Below are 22,041 nucleotides of genomic sequence, written 5' to 3' on the forward strand. Positions count from 1 at the left end.
CATGAAAGCTGAGTCTTTACGGAGAAATGAAGTTGCCTAGGCGGGAGAGCAGAGATTGCAGCCGACGTGATGAGAATGAGCAGTCCTTGGCGTGCTTTGGGACCGGCGGAGCCAGAAAGAATTGAGCTGATTCTGAGATTCCAGAGGGATTTGGACGGGACATTTGTTTATGACCGTGTGCTTATCTGCTTGTACATACACAGGGCAGCTATCTTTCTTGTTTTGCTTCTTTTTTTTACTCAACGTGTAAAGATCAAATGAGATATAGTGAACCTTAACAAAATGTTATTGCAGTCTTTTACAAGCAGATGCGATTAATTTTAAAATTGATAAACAAAACTGAATATACAGGTAAAAATTACGTCCCTTTGCTTCCATCCCCTCAGATTCTGTAAGGCATTATTTTGCCTATCCTGTAGAAAGCTTAATTAATCTAATGGGAATATTTTCCATAAAGGGTGCTTTCAAGCATCTCTCTCATGTGTCTTCTCCATTGTTAGATTGAAACAAAAATACCTCGTTTGACAAAATAACATCTAGGAGATTGCCGTCTCTGGGAAATCAAAGGGAATGCTTTGTGAAGTTGCAGATTCTTGGGGTCTTGCCTTTAGATAGATCGTCTTCATCATGCCATACGTCAGTTTTAACTCAGGTGATGTATGAACTTGGCACATTAGTTAATGAAAGCTAATGCACAGTAATCTTGTCATCACTAGCTGTGCATGGTAATTCAATCTGCTTCTCAGAAGAGCTGTTCAACATGCAACAAATTTGATTTAATATTGACATGATGTACTAGGTTAGGTGTTTTGTTTAACACACCGTGTGCCTTATTTGATGAGGAATGGTTTTCTTTCAACAGGTTGTCTACCTGAGTCAGTAGGCCAGGTGTGTAGTTTAATACAGTTACATCCAACACCGTCTGGACTGAGTATTCATTGGGGGATACACTGCGCAGGCTGGGGCAAATTTCCTGAGTTTCGGCACTTTATGCATTCATTTATTGCTGTCAGCGGGTTTGAGAGCAAGCCCTTTGGAGCAGAAAAATAAAGCTAATGCTTCTCTCTCACACTGAAAGCGTGAAGTCCCTCTCGCCCTGTTTGTACGCCTCCGTTGTATCTCCATCACCCGTGGCGAGGGCTGACCCAGAAAGGGCAGCCTAGGGCCTGGGGTGGGAGTGTGGCGTGGAGGAGTTTGCCCAGTGTCTCTGTTCTGTTCAAACTGCTCCCAGTCTCCGCGTGGGTAGGATATAGGGATTTAGAGGTGCTGGGGTTAATTCTTTGATTTCCACAAAATGCATGCACGCGTCCTGCAGGCCAGTCTGGGCAGTCTGTACTTTTTCACTTACACGCAAACAATACCAGCCCCGATCCTCAGGTGTGCAGGAGCTGTGCAGTCTGCCACCGTGTACTTGCCTAATCGGTGTAGTAATAGGGGCTGGATATGGGGGTGTATTTCCTTTATTTTAATATAAAGTATATGAAGATGTATCCCCATGCATAGGAAATAGAACACAATATTATTTACTTTTATAGCAGGTAAATCATCACCAACCATCTCAGCGTAGTGGAAGACTTTATACAGCACCCAGAAGATGTTAGACACTGTCGCAGTAAATTTCCACGTTGCTCTATTGAATACTCTGTGCACAGATATATTGTTTATGTCATTTACTGCAGCATGCAGGTGTCTAGAGGATACGTCTTGCATAAAGACAGACTAAATATACAGAAAACTGAGTGGAATACGGATGGTGATGTGGGTTCTACCTGCAGATCCCCTGGGAGCGGTCCTCAGGAGTGGTACCCTCAGCGTGGGTAACAGGAGGTGCCGTCACTCTCTTATGCTTCGGCCAGCAGTGCCAGGTGGGAAATGCGAGTGCATGGGAAGGGGAACAGCCATCTCGGCCACCAGCCAGACTGCAGAGAGGAAGAAGTAATTTGCAGGCGGTTTACAGCAGCCTGTGGTCAGAGATGCCGCCCCCGGGAGCAGCGGGGAGCCGGGGAAGGAAGCGGCTGCTGCAGTTCCATCATGCGCTGCCGAGTGCTGCAGCCACACAGGGCCCTTTGCAGAGGACGTTTTATTAAGTTACAAGTTAGTAATTAATGCCAAGTTCCTGTCTTTATTTTCTCTGTGGTTGAGTTTCATAATGGAAATTAAAGATATGAGATAGGGAGCAGATTGCCTCTTGAAATACAGCTCCCTGGTGCTCAGTTCATGACTTCAGAGACATTTGTCCAGTCCCATCTCCCTTTATGGGGATGTAGGTCAATTGCTGTTGAAATAGTTGGTTTTTTCTAGAGCAGATGTGCTCAGTCCAACGCTACACTGCAGGAAAGAAGCAAAAAGGTCAGGGAAAGAGTGAAGACCTCCTATACACTCCATCCGCCGCACCTGGAGTGCTGTGTCCAGTTCTGGGCTTCCTGGTTCCAGAGGACAGGGAACTGCTGGAGAGGGGACAGCAAAGGGCTACCAAGATGATGAGGGGACTGGAACACCTCTCTTATGAAGAAAGGCTGAGGGATTTGGGTCTTTTCAGTCCAGAAAAAAGACGACTGAGGGGGAATCTTATCAACACTTATAAATACTGAAAGGGTGGGTGTCAGGAGGATGGGGCCAGGCTCTTCTCAGTGGTGCCCGGGGACAGGACAAGGGGTAACGGGCACAAACTTGACCATGGGAAGTTCCATCTCAACATGAGGAGGAACTTCTTTGCTGTGAGGGTGGCAGAGCCCTGGCACAGGCTGCCCAGAGAGGTGGGGGAGTCTCCGTCTCTGGAGACATCCCAAACCCGCCTGGACGCGTTCCTGTGCCACCTGCTCTGGGTGACCCTGCTCTGGCAGGGGGTTGGCCTGGGTGATCTCCAGAGGGCCCTGCCAACCCTGTGTTTCTATGGTTCTGTGATTCTATGATCCACAGTACAGCTGCCGTCAGCTCACCCTGTGCCCACTACAGCCACAGCCTGGTGGCTTCGCTTGCCACCTTGGGAACCCACCGTCTCACACATGTCCTGGTTTGTTTTGGACACTACAGTGCCGTCTGAGAGATCCTGGATGCGGAGGCACCACAGCTGTGGGGTGCCCTTGTCTGAACCTGGTAGCCCCAACAAACAACTTTCCTTTCTAGGCTGTTTCTTGCACTAGAAGGGAATCGTGAAATACCACCTGATTTTTGGAAAATGTCCTAAGACTGCACCTCCTAAAATAGATTCTGTTTTCTTCTTCCGCTTCTGTTTTCATTAGCCCCAGGTTTTGACATTCTGTTCAGAGATATTTTCAGTATAGAATGCATTAAGATAACACAAATTCCAAATCAAACATCTCGTTCTGCATATTCCCTATTTAAATTTCTCCTGTACATTTCCCCTGTACTTATCTAAGCGTTGGCTTCTTTAGTCGTATCAGTCGTCTCGTGATAACTGGCTTTGCAAAAGAGCAAAAAAAGAATGCTTGAAGAGAAAGGAGAAAATTCATTGCGTGCACAGCCTTGTTTCAATTCAGTGTTCTTTCCCTCTCCTGAAGTTTATTGATCGGAAAAATGTTAAAGTTGTTGAATAATTTGTTTTCATTTCACAAATGTGAGTCAGGATTATTGCAGAAAGATAGGAATGTATTCATCATTAGAATTTGCTTTACACATTCATTTATTTTTTAATCTATAATTCTTATTGAACTAAGAAAACTCACAGGGATATGTATCACCACAGAGAACAAAAAGAGCCTGATTGAGCCAGATGGAAGGAGATCAGCAAAGCACTTTCCACAGTGCAGAAATACAAACTTATGAGGCCGCTTCTCGCTAATACTGAGAAATGTTGTTTTCCGAAAGTTGGGGAAGACACTGGAGGGTTCGGCTGCGTGCCGAGTGGCTTGAAGACACTTTGCTGGGGTACAGAACAGGGGCGTGCTGCTGCCGTTGGTAGATCTGCCCACTCAGAGCATGGGCTGTGTTTTTAAACTCTCTTGCAAAGCGATGCAAGCTCTCCAGCTCTGCTCTCTCTGAGCTGGAAGCGTGGTAGCTTTGTGACCAAGCTGGGGATCTGGGCTCGTTAGATGAGACGCGATGCAGTGCTGATGGAGCCACGTGTCCTCGAGTTTGCCAGTGGCTCACATCTAACCAAGCGGGCAGAACAAGCTCAGCTCTTTTTGTAAAACAATGTGTGGCTCCATCTTGAATCAGCTCAGGTTCTTGTTGGGACCACTTTGCATCTCCTCCAGCGCGGCAGGCTCGTAAGTTGGTTCGTCTGTTCAGAGTTCGCAAACGAGCAGTGTTCAGGCGTTCCCTCCCATCTCTCCATTGGTGCTGTTGGGTTTGGTGGTCACTAAACGGGGTTATGTCTGGTTTCCCTGTCTCTCTTTGCCTCCCACTCCTCCTTTCAAGTTTCTTATCATTAGATTCATCCACTGTTGCAGATTGCTTTTTGTAAGCAGTGTGTGTTTGCCCTTTTAGTATTCTCTCCTACCAATATCACAAGCGTAAAGCTGGGCCCTGGGAGCTCTGGGGGGTCACAGGACCATGCAGCTGCAGGAGTCCATCCAATCAAGTAACATCTTTTACCCTCATAATGATAATTTCCCACTTTAGCAAAACACCCTGCTGCCAAACTCCAGTGATAATGAGCCTGTCAGTGCATCAATGCGCTACCAACAGTATCTCAAAAGTAGGGATTGTTTTTTGCAAGGCAAATGAAGACACTGGTGATTAGCAAGAAACAAACCAATGATTCAATACATCGCTGGCCACACATACCAAATCATTGATTTTCTGTCCTGCTGGGCAGCAGCTGTTCCATTTGCTCCGCAGAAGTGGTTTTTTTTCTCCAGAAGGGGCTGGAAAGGTGGACGTTTCTCTAAGAACTGGAGGCAGCAGGCAGTTGTTTCCTGCACTGGGCATGGGCGTGTTGAGGGCGTCCTTCTGAAGCTGCTGAGAACTCTGATGGGCTCTCCGCTATTAAACTCTGGAAAAACGTTTGAATGCATGCGAATGCAGTGATTGGGTGGAAAAAAATCTCATGTGGGAATCTGTATGAAATTGCAGGACGAAAAATGCTGCCCTAAAAGTTACAATCACTGAAAGAATTAGAAGTTAATCATAGATATCCTCATATGACTTCTCGCTATGTACCAGTTATGTGTAATCAGTATCCTTACAGATCATCTAGTCTCAGCAGTGTTGCTATTTTCATAATCCTCGCCTTGCCTAGCTGGCTGGATTGCAATGGGCTGTCTATTCCGTAGCATTTCTGAGTAAAATGCATGACCCCGAGTCAATGGGACCGCAGTCTGCTCTGCAACGAGCTAGTCCTGATATTTCGTCTTCTCTTGTTCCAAGGTACCTACGTGATGACAGTGACAGCAAATGATGCAGATGATAGTACCACGGCGAACGGGATGGTGAGATACCGAATCGTCACTCAGACCCCACAGAGCCCATCGCAAAATATGTTTACTATTAACAGCGAGACGGGAGACATTGTCACTGTGGCTGCTGGACTGGACAGAGAGGTGAGTTTAAACGCCGTCAGACCGGGTTTCCCGTTGTTGAGGGTTGCTGACATGCAAAGCCCAAATCCTGTCTTGAATATAAAGCCGCTAAAAGTTTGAGTTGCGGCGTGGAGATCGTGGTCTTTGTTTCTGCAGCAGCTGTGGGGCACCATGGCTTTGATGTGATATTTTTGTCTCAATCCATATCAGTCGATGAAACCCTGGGAGAATCTTCAAACTCATGGAGCTGATATTTTCCTTGTGTAAATTTGTACAACTCAAAGATGTAGAAAATGCTCCAGGAGGAGCAGGGGGATGAATAAATTGGCATTTGTCCCCCTTCTGTCAGGGGACAAATGAAGTGCCATGCATCTGTAGCCCTTTCTAGACCTGTCTTGCTTTGTTCTTTGCATGTTATCTTTGGAAGCAGTTACACAGCCCATACTCAACACACTTGACGTGTTTCATGGTGGCACCTTTATGTGATTTCCAAACTAGGAAAATGTCTTCCAGTGGTTTCGGTTTTGTGTGAGGCTCTGCCTTTAGTACCTCTTCTTTCTGGTATTTTACAATGTACAGCTTTTCCAAATGCAGAAGCATATTCTACTGGTGTAAGCTGTACGGTGTGATTCTCAGAGGTCTGCCCTCTCCAGATGTGAGTATAGCTCGAGGAGAAGGCATGAACATACCTCACGCATTAAACAAAAATCCATGTAGCATCAGTGGTGGGTTGGAGTGACCTGGGGAGGAGGGGATGGGGGTGAAGGGACAGGGGGAACTTAAGTTCTGGGATTTTTTCCCATTGGTCTGTGCAGTTCATGGAGTGTCACCTGTCTGTTGCAACTAGGAGATCTTGATCGGCTTGTAAGTGATGGGAAGGGTCATTGTTCATTGAAGAGCTGGCCAAGAGAACATGGCTATGCAGCAAATACAAAAGCAAGGACTTACATAGTCTTAGGCTCAGACGTTTAACTTCAGGCAGTCCCCAGAGATAGCAAGTCCGGTGAAATCCATTTTGAGAGAGCCCAACGTGCTGCACTTCCGAGAGAGGGCACCAGGAACTGGTTTTGCTCTTCCTTTCCCTCCTTTGCCCCCGTGACGGATGGCAGGGATGGAGCGAGCGGGAGGCCCTGGGTTTCCTACCTGGGACATCAGAGGGGTGAAACCCTCCAGCACTTTGGAGATTTTTTCCCTTCCACATCATCCCCAGCGGCGTGTTTTTGGCCCCGCTGCAGAGCGCTCTGCCGAGCGCCAGCGGAGAGGCATCGCTGTGCCGGGGTTTGTGCCCATTTCATTCATATGCCTGGGGCCGCGTTTTCGCTTCCGAGCTGCATGGGGGCTGTGGGAGGAATCCTGCAGGTGGCTGCCGAGGGCGATGGAAGCACCGGCAGCAGCTCAGCAGCAAGTGAAGCACCGCGGGGCAGCTGGTGGGACCAGCGCCGGGACCCGGCCGCGGCTGGGAGCGGCGCGGATGTGGGGCTTGCCCGAGGCAGGGCTCCAGGGCGAGCCGAGCCGGGGGTAGCACCGTGTGAAACGTCTCCGCAAGGAGAAGGTGGGGTGAGCAGAGAGCTTTCCGGATGTGAAGAGAAGGAGCAGCGCTGGGGGAGCAGGAGGAGCACCGCAGCCTGCTCCTTCCCACCCGACGCGGCAGACTTTGCGAGCACAACCTAGGGCAGGTTTGACCTTTCCCGGCTCTTTTTCTTTAGAGAAGCAGAAAGTTGGCGGAATCTTAAGCAGGTAGATTATCCCAGGCAATGCTGAAGCCTGCAGCGCGCTCGCAGTCCAAGAGGAGACGCAAGTGCTGTCGAGATTGCTGGCAGCCCTCGGGGGGACAGTGGCACAGCACTCGGAGGAGGGATCTGAATTCTGGCAGGAAAATGCTGCTTTTATGGAAATGACAGAACTATTATTGCCCCCTTGACATCAGTGGGGGCCAGCATTTTAATGTAGGGCTTTACGGGTAGAGAAAGGTCATCGGTTTGTATTCATTTCAGAGACATAGGTTGGTATAGCTTGGTGGGAGAGAGGTTTTAATCTCGGCAAATCAGCTGAAAGAAGAGGCAGGTGATAATTAGAGCGAACGGGTAAGGCAAAAACGGTCAGCTTTTGTCAGGTTTATCTCATTGCCTCTGAAGTACTTTAAAAACTTGCAGGGGAACCATATGCTTAACGTTAGTGAGTCTGGGAAATCAAGGCAAGCTGGCACGTTGGAGATGGAAATCCGGGGCGGGCGTCCCATGGCTGGGTACCGGGTGAGACAAGGGACACTTGGATTGAGGCAGAACAACCGGCTCCGGGCACAGGCCTGGGGCTGCCGTGAAGCTACGGGACATGCTTATTCCCAGGATTACATCTGGAATTGACAAAAGTTTCTGGTTTATTAACATAAAATTGTATTAGGTCCAAATTGAAAAATGTGTTTAAGCGCTCCCGTAACTGTACCACAGATTGGTTTTTTGTTTTTGTTTGTTTTTCCTGAAATCTTGAGAAAGCTATTAGAGGAGTAAATTTGGTTTTGCTGCTGACATTTTCTTGTTGTTAGGAAAAGGAGCCGAAGAGCAGTATTTGGAATGCAGATTTGTGTAAATTAAAATGTTAACAAATCTGACCTATTCAGCTGAAACTACTACAACCAAGATAAATTCCCTGGATACCAGTTATTTCTCCAAATGCTTATTGACACATTTATCAGCGCCTATGACACTATTATGTTAAGCTGTGCTGAAACGGAACCAGGTTTTCAGTCTGCGTTGGACCCTTCTACCTTGCTCCTGCGACGTGAAGGTGCCTCAAAGCAGGTGCGAAAATAGCTGTCAAAGCTATTCCGAATCTGAGAGACAGATCCACGTTCCAGATCCAGCATTTGTCTTTCAGAGGGGAGAAAAGTGACTTGAAAATCAGTGTTTCTAGCTCAGCATTTCTGTTGCGTGCTCATTAAATGAGCCTTCCCGGTGCTCTCAGCAGCTCCACTTAAGTACTGGTTCTTTACTGGTTTTTTACATTGCCTTCAATTCATTAAATGGCCGAGAACCTGGACGAAGCGTTCCAGCTTGCTTTGCGTCATGAGAAGTGTTTCAGTTAACCTGCAAGAAATGTATTTTAAGACAAAGTCTTGCAGTTTGCTGCTGTTTCTAAACCCTCATTTCCACAAACCAAGGAGGAAATTAAAAACTCAGCCTCTCAAATTGTGCTGGTCTCTCTAAATGTGTCTGACACTGGAGATAGCAAAATGAAAAGCCAAGGTATTAAAATATTGATGGCTTTAAAGTTATCTTACCTGGTTCCCATTAATCTGGATGTAAATATGGTTACAATGCTCTGTGTCCATTCACTCATTACGACTGCGCTTAATTGAATGGATCCCCAAGGAAGATAAAGATAATTGCACTGCGCTTCATAAAAAATATTAAAGGAGGACGGTTTAGCAGCAGCCTGGTTTCAGCTGCTGGATGCTTAAGGGTGAGAAATGCCAAAGGTGGAAAAAAGGAACATGTCTCCCTTCAACTAATAGGGAAAATGATAGGGATTTAGAGCGTGCCAGAGGTTGAAAGGTGCATTCGGAGAGCCGGGCTTAGCTGGAAAGGTTAAAAGCAGATACTTGCTCTAGTGCAGGGAAACGTAGGGAATTTGTAGCTGATTCAATGAAACTAGGAGGGAAAGAGGAAATAGCGGTGGGAGCACAAAATGCGCGGATTAACAGGGAAGGCTGCGGACACGGGAGATGGTAAGGGCGCAAGGGGGACCGTGCGAGCTTAGTTCATTTCTGGCAGGCTGCGCCAGAAATGGGGGGTACCAGAAATGGGTCAGTTGCTGCCCAGCTGGCAGATGGAGTTAGCAGTGCATCCGAATTCTGGATTTCGTTGCTCTTTTTTTCTTTTTCCACTGGGAAGAAAATAACAAGAGGTAAAGAAGGGTCAGCTGCCCCCAGCTGGGCTGGGAAACAGGCAGAACATTCGTATTTCTGCTTTCGGTTCTGAAAAGTAACAATTCTGCTTATAATCGTGCAAGAGATCTGCTGGGTGTTCGCTCACTTTGTCCAGCGCGGCTCCCGCTGGGTCCCCGGCGGGGATGGAGCCCAGAGCGTCAGTCTGAGCGTGAGCTCCCGGGGCAGGAGTTCAGCCCCGTCAGCTCTTCTGATTGCTCTGGTGGCAGAATGTCTGTCTCGGTAGCGCAGTAAAACTGCGCTAGGGCTATAGGATAGGCGATACCATCCTCTGAAGAGCTCCCGCTAAATATTTTATGAACGTGGACTTTGAGCAAGCAGGAGGGAAAAGGGAGAAATGAGAGCGAAGGAGGTGGTTGATCCCCCACTCCGCTGGCAGGCCAGGAGACGTCGAGGCATCTCAAATGTCATCCGGGCTTATTTGAGATAATAAGTATTTTGGCTCTGCGGTGCTTGTAGCGTTAATGTGGCTGACTTTTTGAGATCTCCTTTAGAAAGGAGTCCCTTCCCCGCACATTCATCTTGTGTTGAAGAAATGAAGAAAGGCAGGAGCTTGGAGTTGCTTCTTCCGAACTTCTGTATGTTTATATTTCTTTTAACAGTGATTGGAGCTCTGCTGCTGCAAATGCTTTTAAAAATACATGAAATCCGATTCTATGATTACTACACTTGGCTTTCTGAAAACGTGATGTTGCTAGTCTTTCTCAAGTGAGTGAAAGATAAAAGGGAGAGCCTGCCAACAACTGAGTTAGTGGCTTATTTTATTTATGAATGAAATGGCAGGATTTTTGTGGGGAAGAGGAAAAGTTCTTCTTATTGGCAGAGACAGTTGATTTCTTTTCCAACACTCTGGTTTTGGTGCAACTAGACATTTCTGATAGAGCACAAATTTGAAATGTTATGTCAAAAAAAAAAGAAAAAGGATACTCTGCTCTTCCGAAAACTGAGCGGGGATCGGTTTTTACCATCTGTGGTAACTATTTTGAGTACGTTTATCTCCAGATCATTGCAGTAGCTTTGCAAAACCTCCTTGTTGCTTCATTTCAAATGTTGGCCGGGAGTAAACAAGGCATGGCACTGGTGGTAGGAATTAGCTTGGCCATGGAGACTGCTAGAGTTCATCCTTTGTGGAACAGTCCCATAGGTAGCAATCCACTAGTTTGAGATTACCCGAATACAGTGAGTTTAATCTGGGTTTGTCTCTTCCAGGCGGCCGATGCTCTAAGTGTAGCCAACAGGTATCGCAGGTGGGGCCTTGCTTTCCGCGCTGTCCTCCGACGGGAGAGTCCAGCAGCTTTCAGTCCTTTTTCCACCCCTGGAATATAACAAAAGGAATTTATTCTGTTCTAAATTATCGTCGCCTGAGTTAATTACTTCCCCTCACTGCGCATCAATGCCGTGGTCTGCAGGGCTGCGCCTGCTCCGCTGGGCAGGGCTGGAGGAGCGTCTGCTGCAGCGTGAGGGTGAAGGACCTCGGCGCGGTGCGGGTGATACCTGAGTGAACCTGTGCAGATTATCAGTCGTGTGTGTGTACTGACAAAATACAAAGAATGAGGGGAAGCGGCGTCTAAATGGCTTGACTGCATCCTAAGAATTTCTGTTTCCCATTTTCCTCACCCAAATTAGCCGTCTCCAAGGAGCGATGAGGACTTATGCAAAATTGGTAAGAGGATGTCACCTTCTGACAGGCACAATCTACCATGGGCTGTGTTTGCTGTTTGTATCTATTACAGGAGTTCTTTAAAGTGAGAGGGATTCTGGTTTTCATGTTCTCTCCATTATTTTTTTTTCGGAGAAGAACTAAAACAAGGTTGTTAGATTCTGCTGAGCCACAGGTATCTTGCTTTTAAAGATGAAGTTCCCGTATCACTGCATTAAAAAACGCATCCGTAGCTGAACTCGCAGGAGGAGAACGAGCGTGAGAGATTAGTAATTATTTTGCCAGTGAGGCACATCCATTTCTGTGAATTCGGACCACAAGCCCCTGTATTTAGCTTCCAGACTCACAGGCTCCCAGCGTGTTTTCCAATGGCTGAGATGATGAAGGACTGTACCAGACTTCAAGGGTAAGTGGCTTTTCCACATCTCACAGCATTCGAATAATGACTTGGAAGTCTTTGTGGAACGTGTCTTCAAGCCAGACATAAACTACCGGAGTCTTAACAGGGATAAGCAGGTAAAGTGCTAGAGCATCCTCTGTACAGCGGTCAGAGCGCGTTTTCCCTGTCCCCTCCAGCCTTGGCCGTACCGTTTCCGACAGCTTCCCTTCGCTCTCGCGCAGCGGTTGCCCCAGCCCCGTGGCACGGCGGGCTCTGCCCTCGCCGCCTGCCATCCCAGGGATTTGTGGAGCACAAAGTCACGCTGGGGGATGAAAGCCACTCTGAAAATGTCATTTATCGCTGAATACTGTATTAGTCCTGACACCTTGTAATTTTTCAGGTCCATGTAACAAAAATGTAAATACTGAAGCTTTATATATTAATATGCCTGAAATCATTACTTAAAGATAAAACTGGTTAAATTATTCAGTTATAAAATTATCCCATTTCCACAGCAGCGTATCCTGTCAAAGGAAGAGCTGATTAGCCATAAGCTGAATTTAGCCAGTAGATTTATGCTTGATTCTGGTTTACGTTTCTACATTGTACGTAGGACTGATTTGAGCTTGCTCCATCATTGCAGCATGCATTTCATTTTCTCATTACAGACAAGAATGACCTTTTTCAGCAAATTATGGTGAGGAGCACTACCACTCATCAGTGAAGAAGGTTCATTTTATTAACCCCGTTTAGTGCCTTTGGAAACGCGTGGTGCACCCAGTGAGGGCCACTTGTAGTAATTTGAGATACCAGAAGTTGGCAGATGGGGCAGGCTGGAATCTGCCGTGAGCGCGGTTGGTCCAGCATGGCGTGGTGGATTCCTCGGTAGCCCTTGTGGCAAGATGGGAAAGACCTGAGCGAAGCCTCGTTGTAGAAATAATGCTGTTTGTTTTAATTAAGAAGGGAATTATGTCAGTGGTTCTGAAGCCTTGTTTACAGTACCTGGAAAGAATTATGTCTCCCTGTTTGCATTTCTCGAACGGCAGTGGCGCTGCGTGCTTCTGGTGGGCGTTCCCAGAATCATCTGTACCTTTCGGTCTTCTGCACGATTGCTGCAACGCTCTCAATACAAAGCTGTCAATCAGTTTTTGGAGCTCTTGTGTATGGAAAGGTTTTTACGATTATTTTTCCTTGATAAAAATCTGATAGCTAGGTAGACTAGTAAAACTGATAGAGCTCTGAGCCATGAGCCTTGGAAGACGATAGCATGAGTAAGTGTTTCACTAAAAAAAATATTTGAAGATGATAGGAGAAACTTCTAAAGAACAGAAGAACTTTCCAAAAAAAGAGGCTGGTAAATAGCTTGGAACCTGTGGGAGTCCAATGAGTAGACAGGAAAACAGCCATGGTATTCACCTCCAAAAAAAATTCACCAGCAAGATGATCAGGACGCAAATGTAGTGGGCTGGAGACCAACTGGTTATACACTGTGTGACGACCTGTTGTCACTGTTCGATCGTGAGTTTGCCTAAGCTCAGCCTGGCTGAGGTTTCCTCCGCCCGTAGTCACTCATTGTCCTCCCTGTGCTGGGGCACGAATGGCCCTGCCATCGCTGGCCAGTGCGTAAAAGTAAACCTGCAGGCAGTTTACATCTCCTGTGGAGCCGATTCCCACCAAGAATGAGTCCCACCCTTTGGCTGAAATGAGGAGTCTTCTCCCACTCAGACGGTGCATATTTACTGCCTGCCAGAGCAGCTCCCACTTTGGTTTTTTTAATTCTTTTTTCCATTTGGCTTAGACTCTCTTTTATACACCTGCCTTCCTTTAAGCATTGCTGGCGTTCAGATGCTGTAGCCTCTGGAGGAGATTGTACTGATTCGCACATTAAACTTCTTATTCGTATTTGGGCAGGCGATTGAAGAGATGGTACCAAATTGAAAAGCTGCATGATTTGGGGTTGACCTCCTCGGATAAAACAAACCTTTGAGTTTAATTGGATCCGATTGTAGAGTCTGAGCCAGAATAGGACTGATACCCAACCTAATCAGTTCTCTTTTTTCAAATGTGCAAATCTTCAGAGCCTCTCCTGTAAGAAAATTCCACGTATACTAGGAGTCTATAGACCCTTTTCTTTCTTCGCACACATTTCCGTGTGTTCAGAGACTCCTGCTTCAGTCTGGTTGCGCTTGTTTCAAGTTGCTGGTGAAATCCCACCTCTGACTAGAGTGGGTTGGCTTATACATTATTCAATAGTAAAATCCCAGCTGAATAGGGAGGGGGGGGGAAAGTTAAGTATCGGAGTGGAAAGCTCACGAGGTCCTTAGCATAATCTCTCTGGTTCAGACCTGCATTTCTTTTTCCATTCGAGCTTGTCTTACAGTGGAGAATAGCGTATCATTCCAATTTTAGATAGTAGACTACCTGCTCAGCTCAGGCAGATGGAAAGTTTTCCTTCTGGTACATCACATAATTTCCAACAGCCCCTTCCCCTCTCTAAAGGGATTATTGTCTAAATCTGCACCAGGTCAAGTGAAATAATTAAACACAAGCTGGCTCCACTAATTAACTTATCCACAGCCCATTGTCTGTTATTAGCATTTTAAAGAGAGGCTTTGTTAACTCTTTCTTCCTAGACCTAGTAGTACGTTTTTTAGTAACACAACCCATTCCTATAAGCATCTTTGGCTACATTTCTTACTAAAATATTATCATCGACGCTTGCGAGAGCATGAATGAGCTCACAGGATGTTTCAGTCTGCAGCAGCTACTTTTCGTAACAGAGCGTAAGAAGAAGGCAGCTTAAATGCAAAGGAATGTCACTGTCGGAAGACCAGATAGAGAGTCTTCTAGTCTTAAAGTATTCTTCAAATGGAAAGTGATCGGTGTAAACAATGGAGACGCCACTATGTGCTCCGTAAAGCGTAATTAAAATGGTGATCCATCTAGTGTCTTATAGTGCATCTCACCAGAGCTTTGGAACCGTGTCAGGACCGTGGAGTACGGAGTTGCTGGGCATGTCATACTTCCAAAAAGACAGAAATGTGTGCACAGGGCCAAAAACGTGGGAGTTTGCTGTTCCGCACCACGAATGCTCTTTAATTCCTGGAGTTGTGCACTAATCAGTATCCCAAAAGGTGGCAGAAGGTGGCCCTTTGAAGGGGAGGGCCGTTCTTGTTCGGCACTTCCAAGCATCACCAGACTGGCTGTAAATACCCACAGCGTCGGGTGCCGGGGTTTGGGATGTTCTCCGCTCGCTGCAGGCTGAGTCTGAGGGATACGCCGGGAGGTGCCGAGGGCAGGCAGGAAGGGCCTGCCCGTATTTTGCCCAGAATGGCACGTTAAAGCCTGTAGGAGCTTGCAGTAGCAGGGCAGCGAGGCGCTTTGTTCTTTCGTCGTGGTAACCTCACCATTTTTTCTCCTAATTTTTAGGCTAAATATTTTCCTTTCATTGTTGTTTTGTTATTCCAATTTACAAAAAAGAAAAAAAAGTGGGGATTTAGTGTGAGAAATCCTCATTAAGTAGAGTATGAGTCAGTACAATGATGATTTATTCAAGCTATTCATTTTTTGCACTTAAAATGCTTTCTGTTCCAAATGCCTTTCTAGAAAAATAAATGTAGTTTTCGGTTAAAGTAAACAGGTCACATACTGAGTGACCTCAAATCTGATGGCTAAAATTTAGAAGGGGAACTAATTGGATAAAAATGCGGTGACTCATACTCTCCAGACATTCAGTAAGTTGGCCTTTCCAGTCTTAATTTATACAGCGCTCTGAAAAATAAATAGATTGCAGTTTCACATTCATACCAACGTGGAATTCATCTCCGTTTATAAGGAAAAATCTTGTTTTAATGATTAAAGGTTTGAGCAGAAGCTCGAGCAGGGCTAAGCTGGCCGGGCTCCTTTGCCTGAGGACGGGAAGCAGGGTTTGCAAATCAACAGCGAGTGACTCTTGGAGAGTTGGTAAAGCTTTTCTGGTAGGTAGCTGCTTTTCTAAAGGGAGGGTTTGATACCACCCAAGCGTATGCCACATGAAATACCTACTTAGGAAGTGTTGTTTTCACCTTCTGAAGGGGAATTTCAGAGAGAGAAGAGCAGCAGCAGCTCTGTGCAGACTCCGCGGTTTGTTTGCAGCAGAGCGGAGCTGGCCCGGCCGTGGAGAGCTGCAGCGTTTGAAATACCCTACAATATATTGTATGTATTGTGCTCCAAGGGAGCTTGTACTGAGGTGAAGTGGAGTAGTAGATAAGAGGATACTCCACGCATTATTCATGCTGGAAGTGGTTTGTTTTGGAGATGTGTATGTTTCTGCAATTATTTTAGCCATTAAACTTCAGCCCTGAAAATGCTTTCATCTTGGCTGATTCCATCTTTTTGTGGCCATGGCAATGCAGAGGAGAGTGGTGGGAAATGCGTTATTAGATTTGTAAATTATGTGCATTTTTCCCCCCCCTTGATGTTTGATATCAGAAGACATGATGTTTGACAGAAAAGGTAATGAACGGTATTTGCTTGTAAATCAGCAGTGAGATGTGGTTTGAATGAATGCATATTTGAGCACAAAGAGAAGATCTGAGAGGGTTACCAGCGCTCCTCACTATCCCAAAATCTGCCCTGCGGATGGGAAGCGGAGGCGGCTTCCATCAGCATGTGCGGGAGAGGCAGGAATGACTGCCCGGCTTCAACACAGCAGCCCTTGCAAAGCAATCCCTGCCCCGAGCGTGGCGCGCACAGCCGGATCGAAACCTGCTTTCCATGAGCCAACCTCGCTCGTGCTGGGAAAGGAGCTTGGAGAGCAGGGAAACCTGCAGGACCTCGGCTGGCTCTTTGGGTAGGTGGCCCGCCCGCGGCTCCTTTGGCCACGGCAACATTTCTGTGAGCCCCCGACTAGAGAGCTGGAGAATCTCTCAGCTGTATCCGTGTGAGCAGAGATGGAAGCGTCAGCAATCATTTATGTAGATGATCCTGATTAGGCAGGAAATGCCCCACAAGAGTTTCCCACCCCCAGATTAGGACAATGTAATGAATTTTTAAAATCGTAACTGCCAATCAGAAAAAAAATCTGGAGAGAATCAACATTTTTATTTTAATAGCTGCAAAAATGTCACGTTGATATTGATCTCCTAAAATGATGTTTGACATTTTAAAAGATCAATTTTTGTCGAAGTTATCTCAGACCATTAAAACCATTTAAAAAGGGCCTACTTTGCAAAGTAAAAATGAATTCCAAGTGAGGGAGAGGTTTTGACGGCCCTTCCTTGAGAGCAGTTTCACTCTTAGCGTCTTCTGATGAAAAACCACTTTGTCACAATATTCTCCACCAGTTTTCATCCTCAGGCCCCTTCAGCTCGCTGTATGGTTTCTGCCACTGCTGTCATCCCACCGTACCAAAATGGGTATCTAGGGATGCTCTTCTGAAAGCTAATTCCACCGTTCGCAATAAGAGCCTATTAACGTAACTTGGAGTGACCACCGCCTGCAGGATTAGCGTCTCCGAAGGCTGACTGATGGGTTGGAGAGATGGATTTCGCATTATTGTGCGACCCCGCCGCTGTACCGGGGCAGGTTTGGAGAGGAGCACGGGCAGGGTGCTTTTCTTGCACCGTCCCCAGAAACTAAGGTAGGCTGCATGGCGTACTCGATAAGCAGGTGTGCAGGGGAGCATTCAGGGAAAACGCATCAAAACATCTTGGAAGAACTTATTTAAAGTTACGTAAATTATTGTTTGCGTTTTCACACGCAGTTATTTTCAAGTCTCACCAGCTGTATCTGTTTGGAGTGGCCCTAAATAAATACACCGTTACATAAACACAACGTTGGGTTGGGGATTTTTTCCAATGAGGTGCGGGCCCTGTTTGCTTCGCAGCGTTGCACAGACTGTGAGAAGGAGGTGTCTGAATTTCAATGGGACATTTTGACACAGAAAATCCCATTCTTAGTCTGTTTGGTGTTTTGGAACCCTGTGGTGACAGCTACCTTAAAAGAAGACACAGTAAATAATATGGTGCATGTTTTTCTTAGAGAAATTTGAATGTAAGTAGAAAGTCCAAGCGGGTGATTACATTTCAGTTAACATTTTTCACCCCACCGGGGCACAGCGCGCCAATGTCTGGAGGATGCTGATGCACTGTCCGGGCGTTTTGCTGACAGGCTTCCCAGCAGCGTGTCGGTTCGCCGCTCGTTCAGCCGGACGGGCGATTGCTATTCCGGGGGAGTGCCGTGTCACGATCCGCACGGGTAACGCCGCAAGCCGCCGGCGGCGCGTTATCATCTCGCAGGATGCAATTACCTGATAAATGGTGACGCTCCCCATAGCCGTGCATTGGTTATGTGCCGCTGCAAGTCCAGTCCGCAAAGTTCAATCTGGTGTTCAAAAGTCCTTAAGTGCCACTGAAGTGTTCTCTAGCCGATCCCCGGGTTTTGTTAATGAGAAAATAAACGAAGTGATTCAAGGCTTAGAGACGCTCGTCTGTGCCTTCTCTGTTCCGAACCAGAATAAAACGTGAAAGAATAATCTCAAAGACATGATGTTTTTTATTGAAGGAATAATCACAGAGTCACTTATCAGAATCAGGAAACCTGCTTTATCCTTTGTTGCATTATAAATAAGAAGTACATTTGTTCTTGGGAAACAAGCCTGAAGTACACTGCAGCACGTTATTGTGAGTGACGCACAGGGAGCGACTGCATAAATACTGCCTGTCTGTTCCATTAGCTGATCTTGTTTCTTACGTTTCTCTGCTTTCCTTACCAGGACTGAGTTGTTTTATCATTTCGGAGGTGCAGTCTGAGCCATTCCTGGGTCGCTCCTTAGGGGCACTGAGTCCCAAGCTGCCCGAGGGGAGGGTGCTGCCTCCCGGCGGCAGGGCTGGGCTGGGTTGGCCAGCCCAGGGTGGTGTGGAGGAAGGGAGAAGAAGGGAGAAACATCTGTCCTGCGGCATTGGGTCTCTGCAGGAGCGGGGAGAGACAAGGGAGGGGAGAAAACAGAAAGGGGAGGAGAGATGTTCGCAGGGACAGAGGGTTAAGGAGGTGAGTGGCCCAAAGGGGTTGGTAGTAGAGCCTGATCAGGCTCCGGAGCATCTCCTCGCCGAAACTAGCCTAGCGCTTGCTGTCTCTGATGACAGGACATCAGCAGCCTTGAAAACAACCAAATCTGGTTAATGAATGAATGGTGCTGGTAGTGCAGGATGTCTTGTGTTGAAGGAGGAAAACTGAGATCCCGTGATAAGCGTGAACACTCGTGGTTGTTTGGAGAGCAGTCAAGCATGGATTGAGCGTAGCTGGGACGTTGCAGCTGAAGGAAGAGGTTGAAGCTCTTTATCTTCTGTACATCATGAGAAGAGTTTCGGCAGTTACTATTTTTTATCCTTCTTCCAGTCTTGATGTGAACTCTGGCAAAGGCTATAGGCTCTGGGTTCAAAGGGATGTCGAAAATGCCATTCTAGATGGCACAACCCACGTAGTTCAGCATCCTCTCATCATACGGGCGTCTCTCAGAGCTTCAGGCGTGAGCTCTTGGAGCTGTGTTTGCTGGTTATGTCTCGCGCTAGGTGATTAGATGTAAAATTACACAGTATCATCCTAACTTGGAACATAAAACCACTTCCATGCTCTGTCTTGACTGTTCATACGTTTCTTGGCAGAAGCCGTTGCAGACACCAGCTTTCAATCCTTCCAAATTAAATGTCAGTTGGTGGCGGAGCCATCGTCAGGACGAGCATCCCGCTCGTTCTGCTTCCCCGGCGCCCGAGAGCGGCTCTGCACCTCCGGAGCCTGCTGACGAGCAGCTCATCTGGGAGCAGTTTCGAAGGAGATCTTTGACTTTCTTTGGCTTCCCAGAGGAATTCGTAATTATTTCCTCCTTTATCATAGAGTGCAGCTGTAGGCTTCAGCTCCATTAGAATTGCCCTGGTAATTTCACAGTGGGAAATTTACAGCAAACAAGGGACATTAACGTTAAATAAATTTATGCAACAGCAACCCTCACCCAAGTCATTAAAAGTGTGTGCAATTTTTAATGGATGCTTCAGCATGGCATTTGATAAGTTAGTTCATTTCTTTTCCCAGTCTGTTAAGTGTACGTATACACACAGACACACAAATTTTTCTTTCAGAGGTATCGGAAGAATCTGGCTGCGGCCTCGAATGTCACCTCCTTGCGAACACTGTCACCACAGTGTAATGCCAGCCGCGGCGCGGTGAGGAGAGGCTGTCACCGAGGAGCAGATCTGTGTGTGCGCGCGTGCGAGCGTGGGTCTGTGCCACTCAAATAATCCAATTGAACTATGTAGTGATTCGGAATTATGTCTATTTGAAAAGACAGGATATCATAAAGACTGCTAATATGGTGGAAAATTATATTAAGCGGAGACAAGACAAAGTTGATTATGTGCGAGACTAGTGCAGATGTGCCTGGCGCTAGTCGTTTATGCATATTGATTGATCTTAAATATAGCAGAGCAGAGGATGGGAGTGGTGTTGGTACGGTTATTGATTTTGTTTCAGCTCCTTGGGCTGTCATCGGGAGCTTTCAGATCCAGCCATCTCGGCTGATAGCACTCCTGATCAGAAGGCTTGAGGAGAAAGCAGGCGTGAGGCTCGTGTCCCAGCCAAAGAAAACATGCCCGTTACGTCCCTTTAGAAGCAGACTGCTGCATTTATTTCATGCAGATTTTCAGAAAGATGCCAGCTCTTTATAGCTCAGTGGAGCCCGAGGGTAAAATTCCTTGGAAGGCTGCGGCTGGGCTTCATCAGGCTTTGGGTTTCAGCTGGTTTTGGGGTGACTTTGGTGGATGTACCCGATCTGGGCTGTGCATTGAACAGTCTGGGGGGGCTCCTGGGGGTCGCTTTGCTGCGTGATTCAGTTTGCTAGAAGGAAGATACTTGGTTTCTTAATTGATTTATTTTGGCTTTTACAAACCTGCACGAGCAGAACTGTTGTTTCTCCACCTCTCCCACGTTCCAAGCAGCGAAGCTGTAAACAGGTTTTCAATACCGTTCTTCGGTGGTTCCCCCGTTCCTCCTGAGTCTTTATTAGGAAGGTATTCCTAAGTACCGCTGTGCCAAGAGCCGCTGCCCTTTGCTGCCAGGACGCCCGGCTTCCCAGGGCTCCCTGACCCTGCTGCCTCATTTGCATGGAGCTTGAAACGTGACGTGGCAGTCAAATAAGATGCTGGTTTTCTAATAAACAAAGTGTTCCGGAGGAGAGAGAACTAGACCTTAAGCAGTCGATAAAATGGATTTGTGGCTGTTTGCCCTGGGAATTGCCCGATACCCCAGTCCCATCTGTATGGCCATCTCCGCCTGCCTCCAGCGCAGCCTGAGCTCCGCGCGGGCGCCGGCTGCCGGCACAGGTGAGTTTTCATGATTACGGTTTAGTTCTGAAACAGAAATTCGTAAGCATGTTGAATTGAGTGCATATCACTTACTTTGATTTATGTTTGAGCTAAGGTGGAAGAACTCTATCCGTTATTATAGACATCAAAGACAATATATTGAAATTCAGTTATTATAATGTACACATCATTTATCAAATCCCTGCCCGATAATGCCAGCATTTGCCGCACAGAAAATACAGCTTGATGGATTACCTGCTTCTCGCCATCTTTCTGAAGGCCAAGGAAGGCAAACACGGAATTACTTCAGAAATGTCAGAGTCAGGCTCTTTCAGGCCGGGGAGAGGGACTGAAACAACCACCGCAGGGCAGTCCGCGAAATGCACGGGCAGGGTGAGGATGTCGGGGAGCTCACGGTCCTCAACGGACACGAGTTTCTCTGGTTCCTGCTCTCGCTGGGAGCAGGGGCCGCCCACTGACGGCAGGCAGAGCCTGTGTCACCTCTCGCAGAATTCGGCCTGCTCTTGAGATGCTGCCGATCTAAAAAAAAAAGCACATTTTTACATGTAGAGCGGCAGTGATCTGGACTTGGATCCGTAACAGCCAGTTCTTGCCTGGCATCGAAAAAGAATGGCTTTGAAATACGAATTTCAAATTAAAACCGTCAAAAAATAAATAGCAGAAATACTTTTATTTCTTGCTGAGCTTCTATTCAGTTCCTGCTTCCTGTTTTGACAGTGTAAGTTATACTTGGGCAGGAAAAAAAGGAAGCCCACAAACATAATTGCAACCATGTCTAATTAGGCAGAGCTATGTAAATTTAGCGTTTCTACATGATTATAAATGTCAGGAGAGCCTTAGATAAGACATGAGAGTTTTGAGTATCTCTTGTGTACCTAGTCTAAAATGTCCTTATTGCTAATCCTATTCATCTGGAGTCGCTTCCTAATTAGAATATTTATGGGCTAATAAGGAGGTGAACAAGACACTCCAGTTCTGTTCCAAAGGTGAGAGTAGGGATTCATTAGACTCGGCGTCTCTGTTTTGATTGCTGTACAATGTAATTAACATTGTGCTAGACAATCATTTTAGATTTACCTTAACAACAAATATTTAAGAAGATTCCTGTTGTTCTGTCTTTGAGTGGAGGTCTGCTGAAACCGAGAGCGGTTGTGTCATCAGAGATTTTTGAGGTTCCCAGATGGTTTGTTCCTATTTTATTTTGCAAACTTTTCTGACCT

The 22,041-nt window shown here is 46.6% G+C and overlaps 1 protein-coding gene across 1 annotated transcript in view; it reads left to right on the top strand.

Moving 5' to 3' along the window:
• The window catches only part of CDH4 (cadherin 4), a 452,914-nt gene that overhangs the window by 368,844 nt on the left and 62,029 nt on the right, over positions 1-22,041 (top strand). The window contains exon 7 of the mRNA XM_063350195.1: positions 5,332-5,504. Within this exon, the coding sequence (XP_063206265.1) occupies positions 5,332-5,504 (173 nt within the window). The remainder of the gene's footprint in view (positions 1-5,331; positions 5,505-22,041) is intronic.

Source organism: Chroicocephalus ridibundus, chromosome 12, assembly GCF_963924245.1.
Source record: "Chroicocephalus ridibundus chromosome 12, bChrRid1.1, whole genome shotgun sequence".
In the NCBI taxonomy this organism is placed as follows: domain Eukaryota; kingdom Metazoa; phylum Chordata; class Aves; order Charadriiformes; family Laridae; genus Chroicocephalus; species Chroicocephalus ridibundus.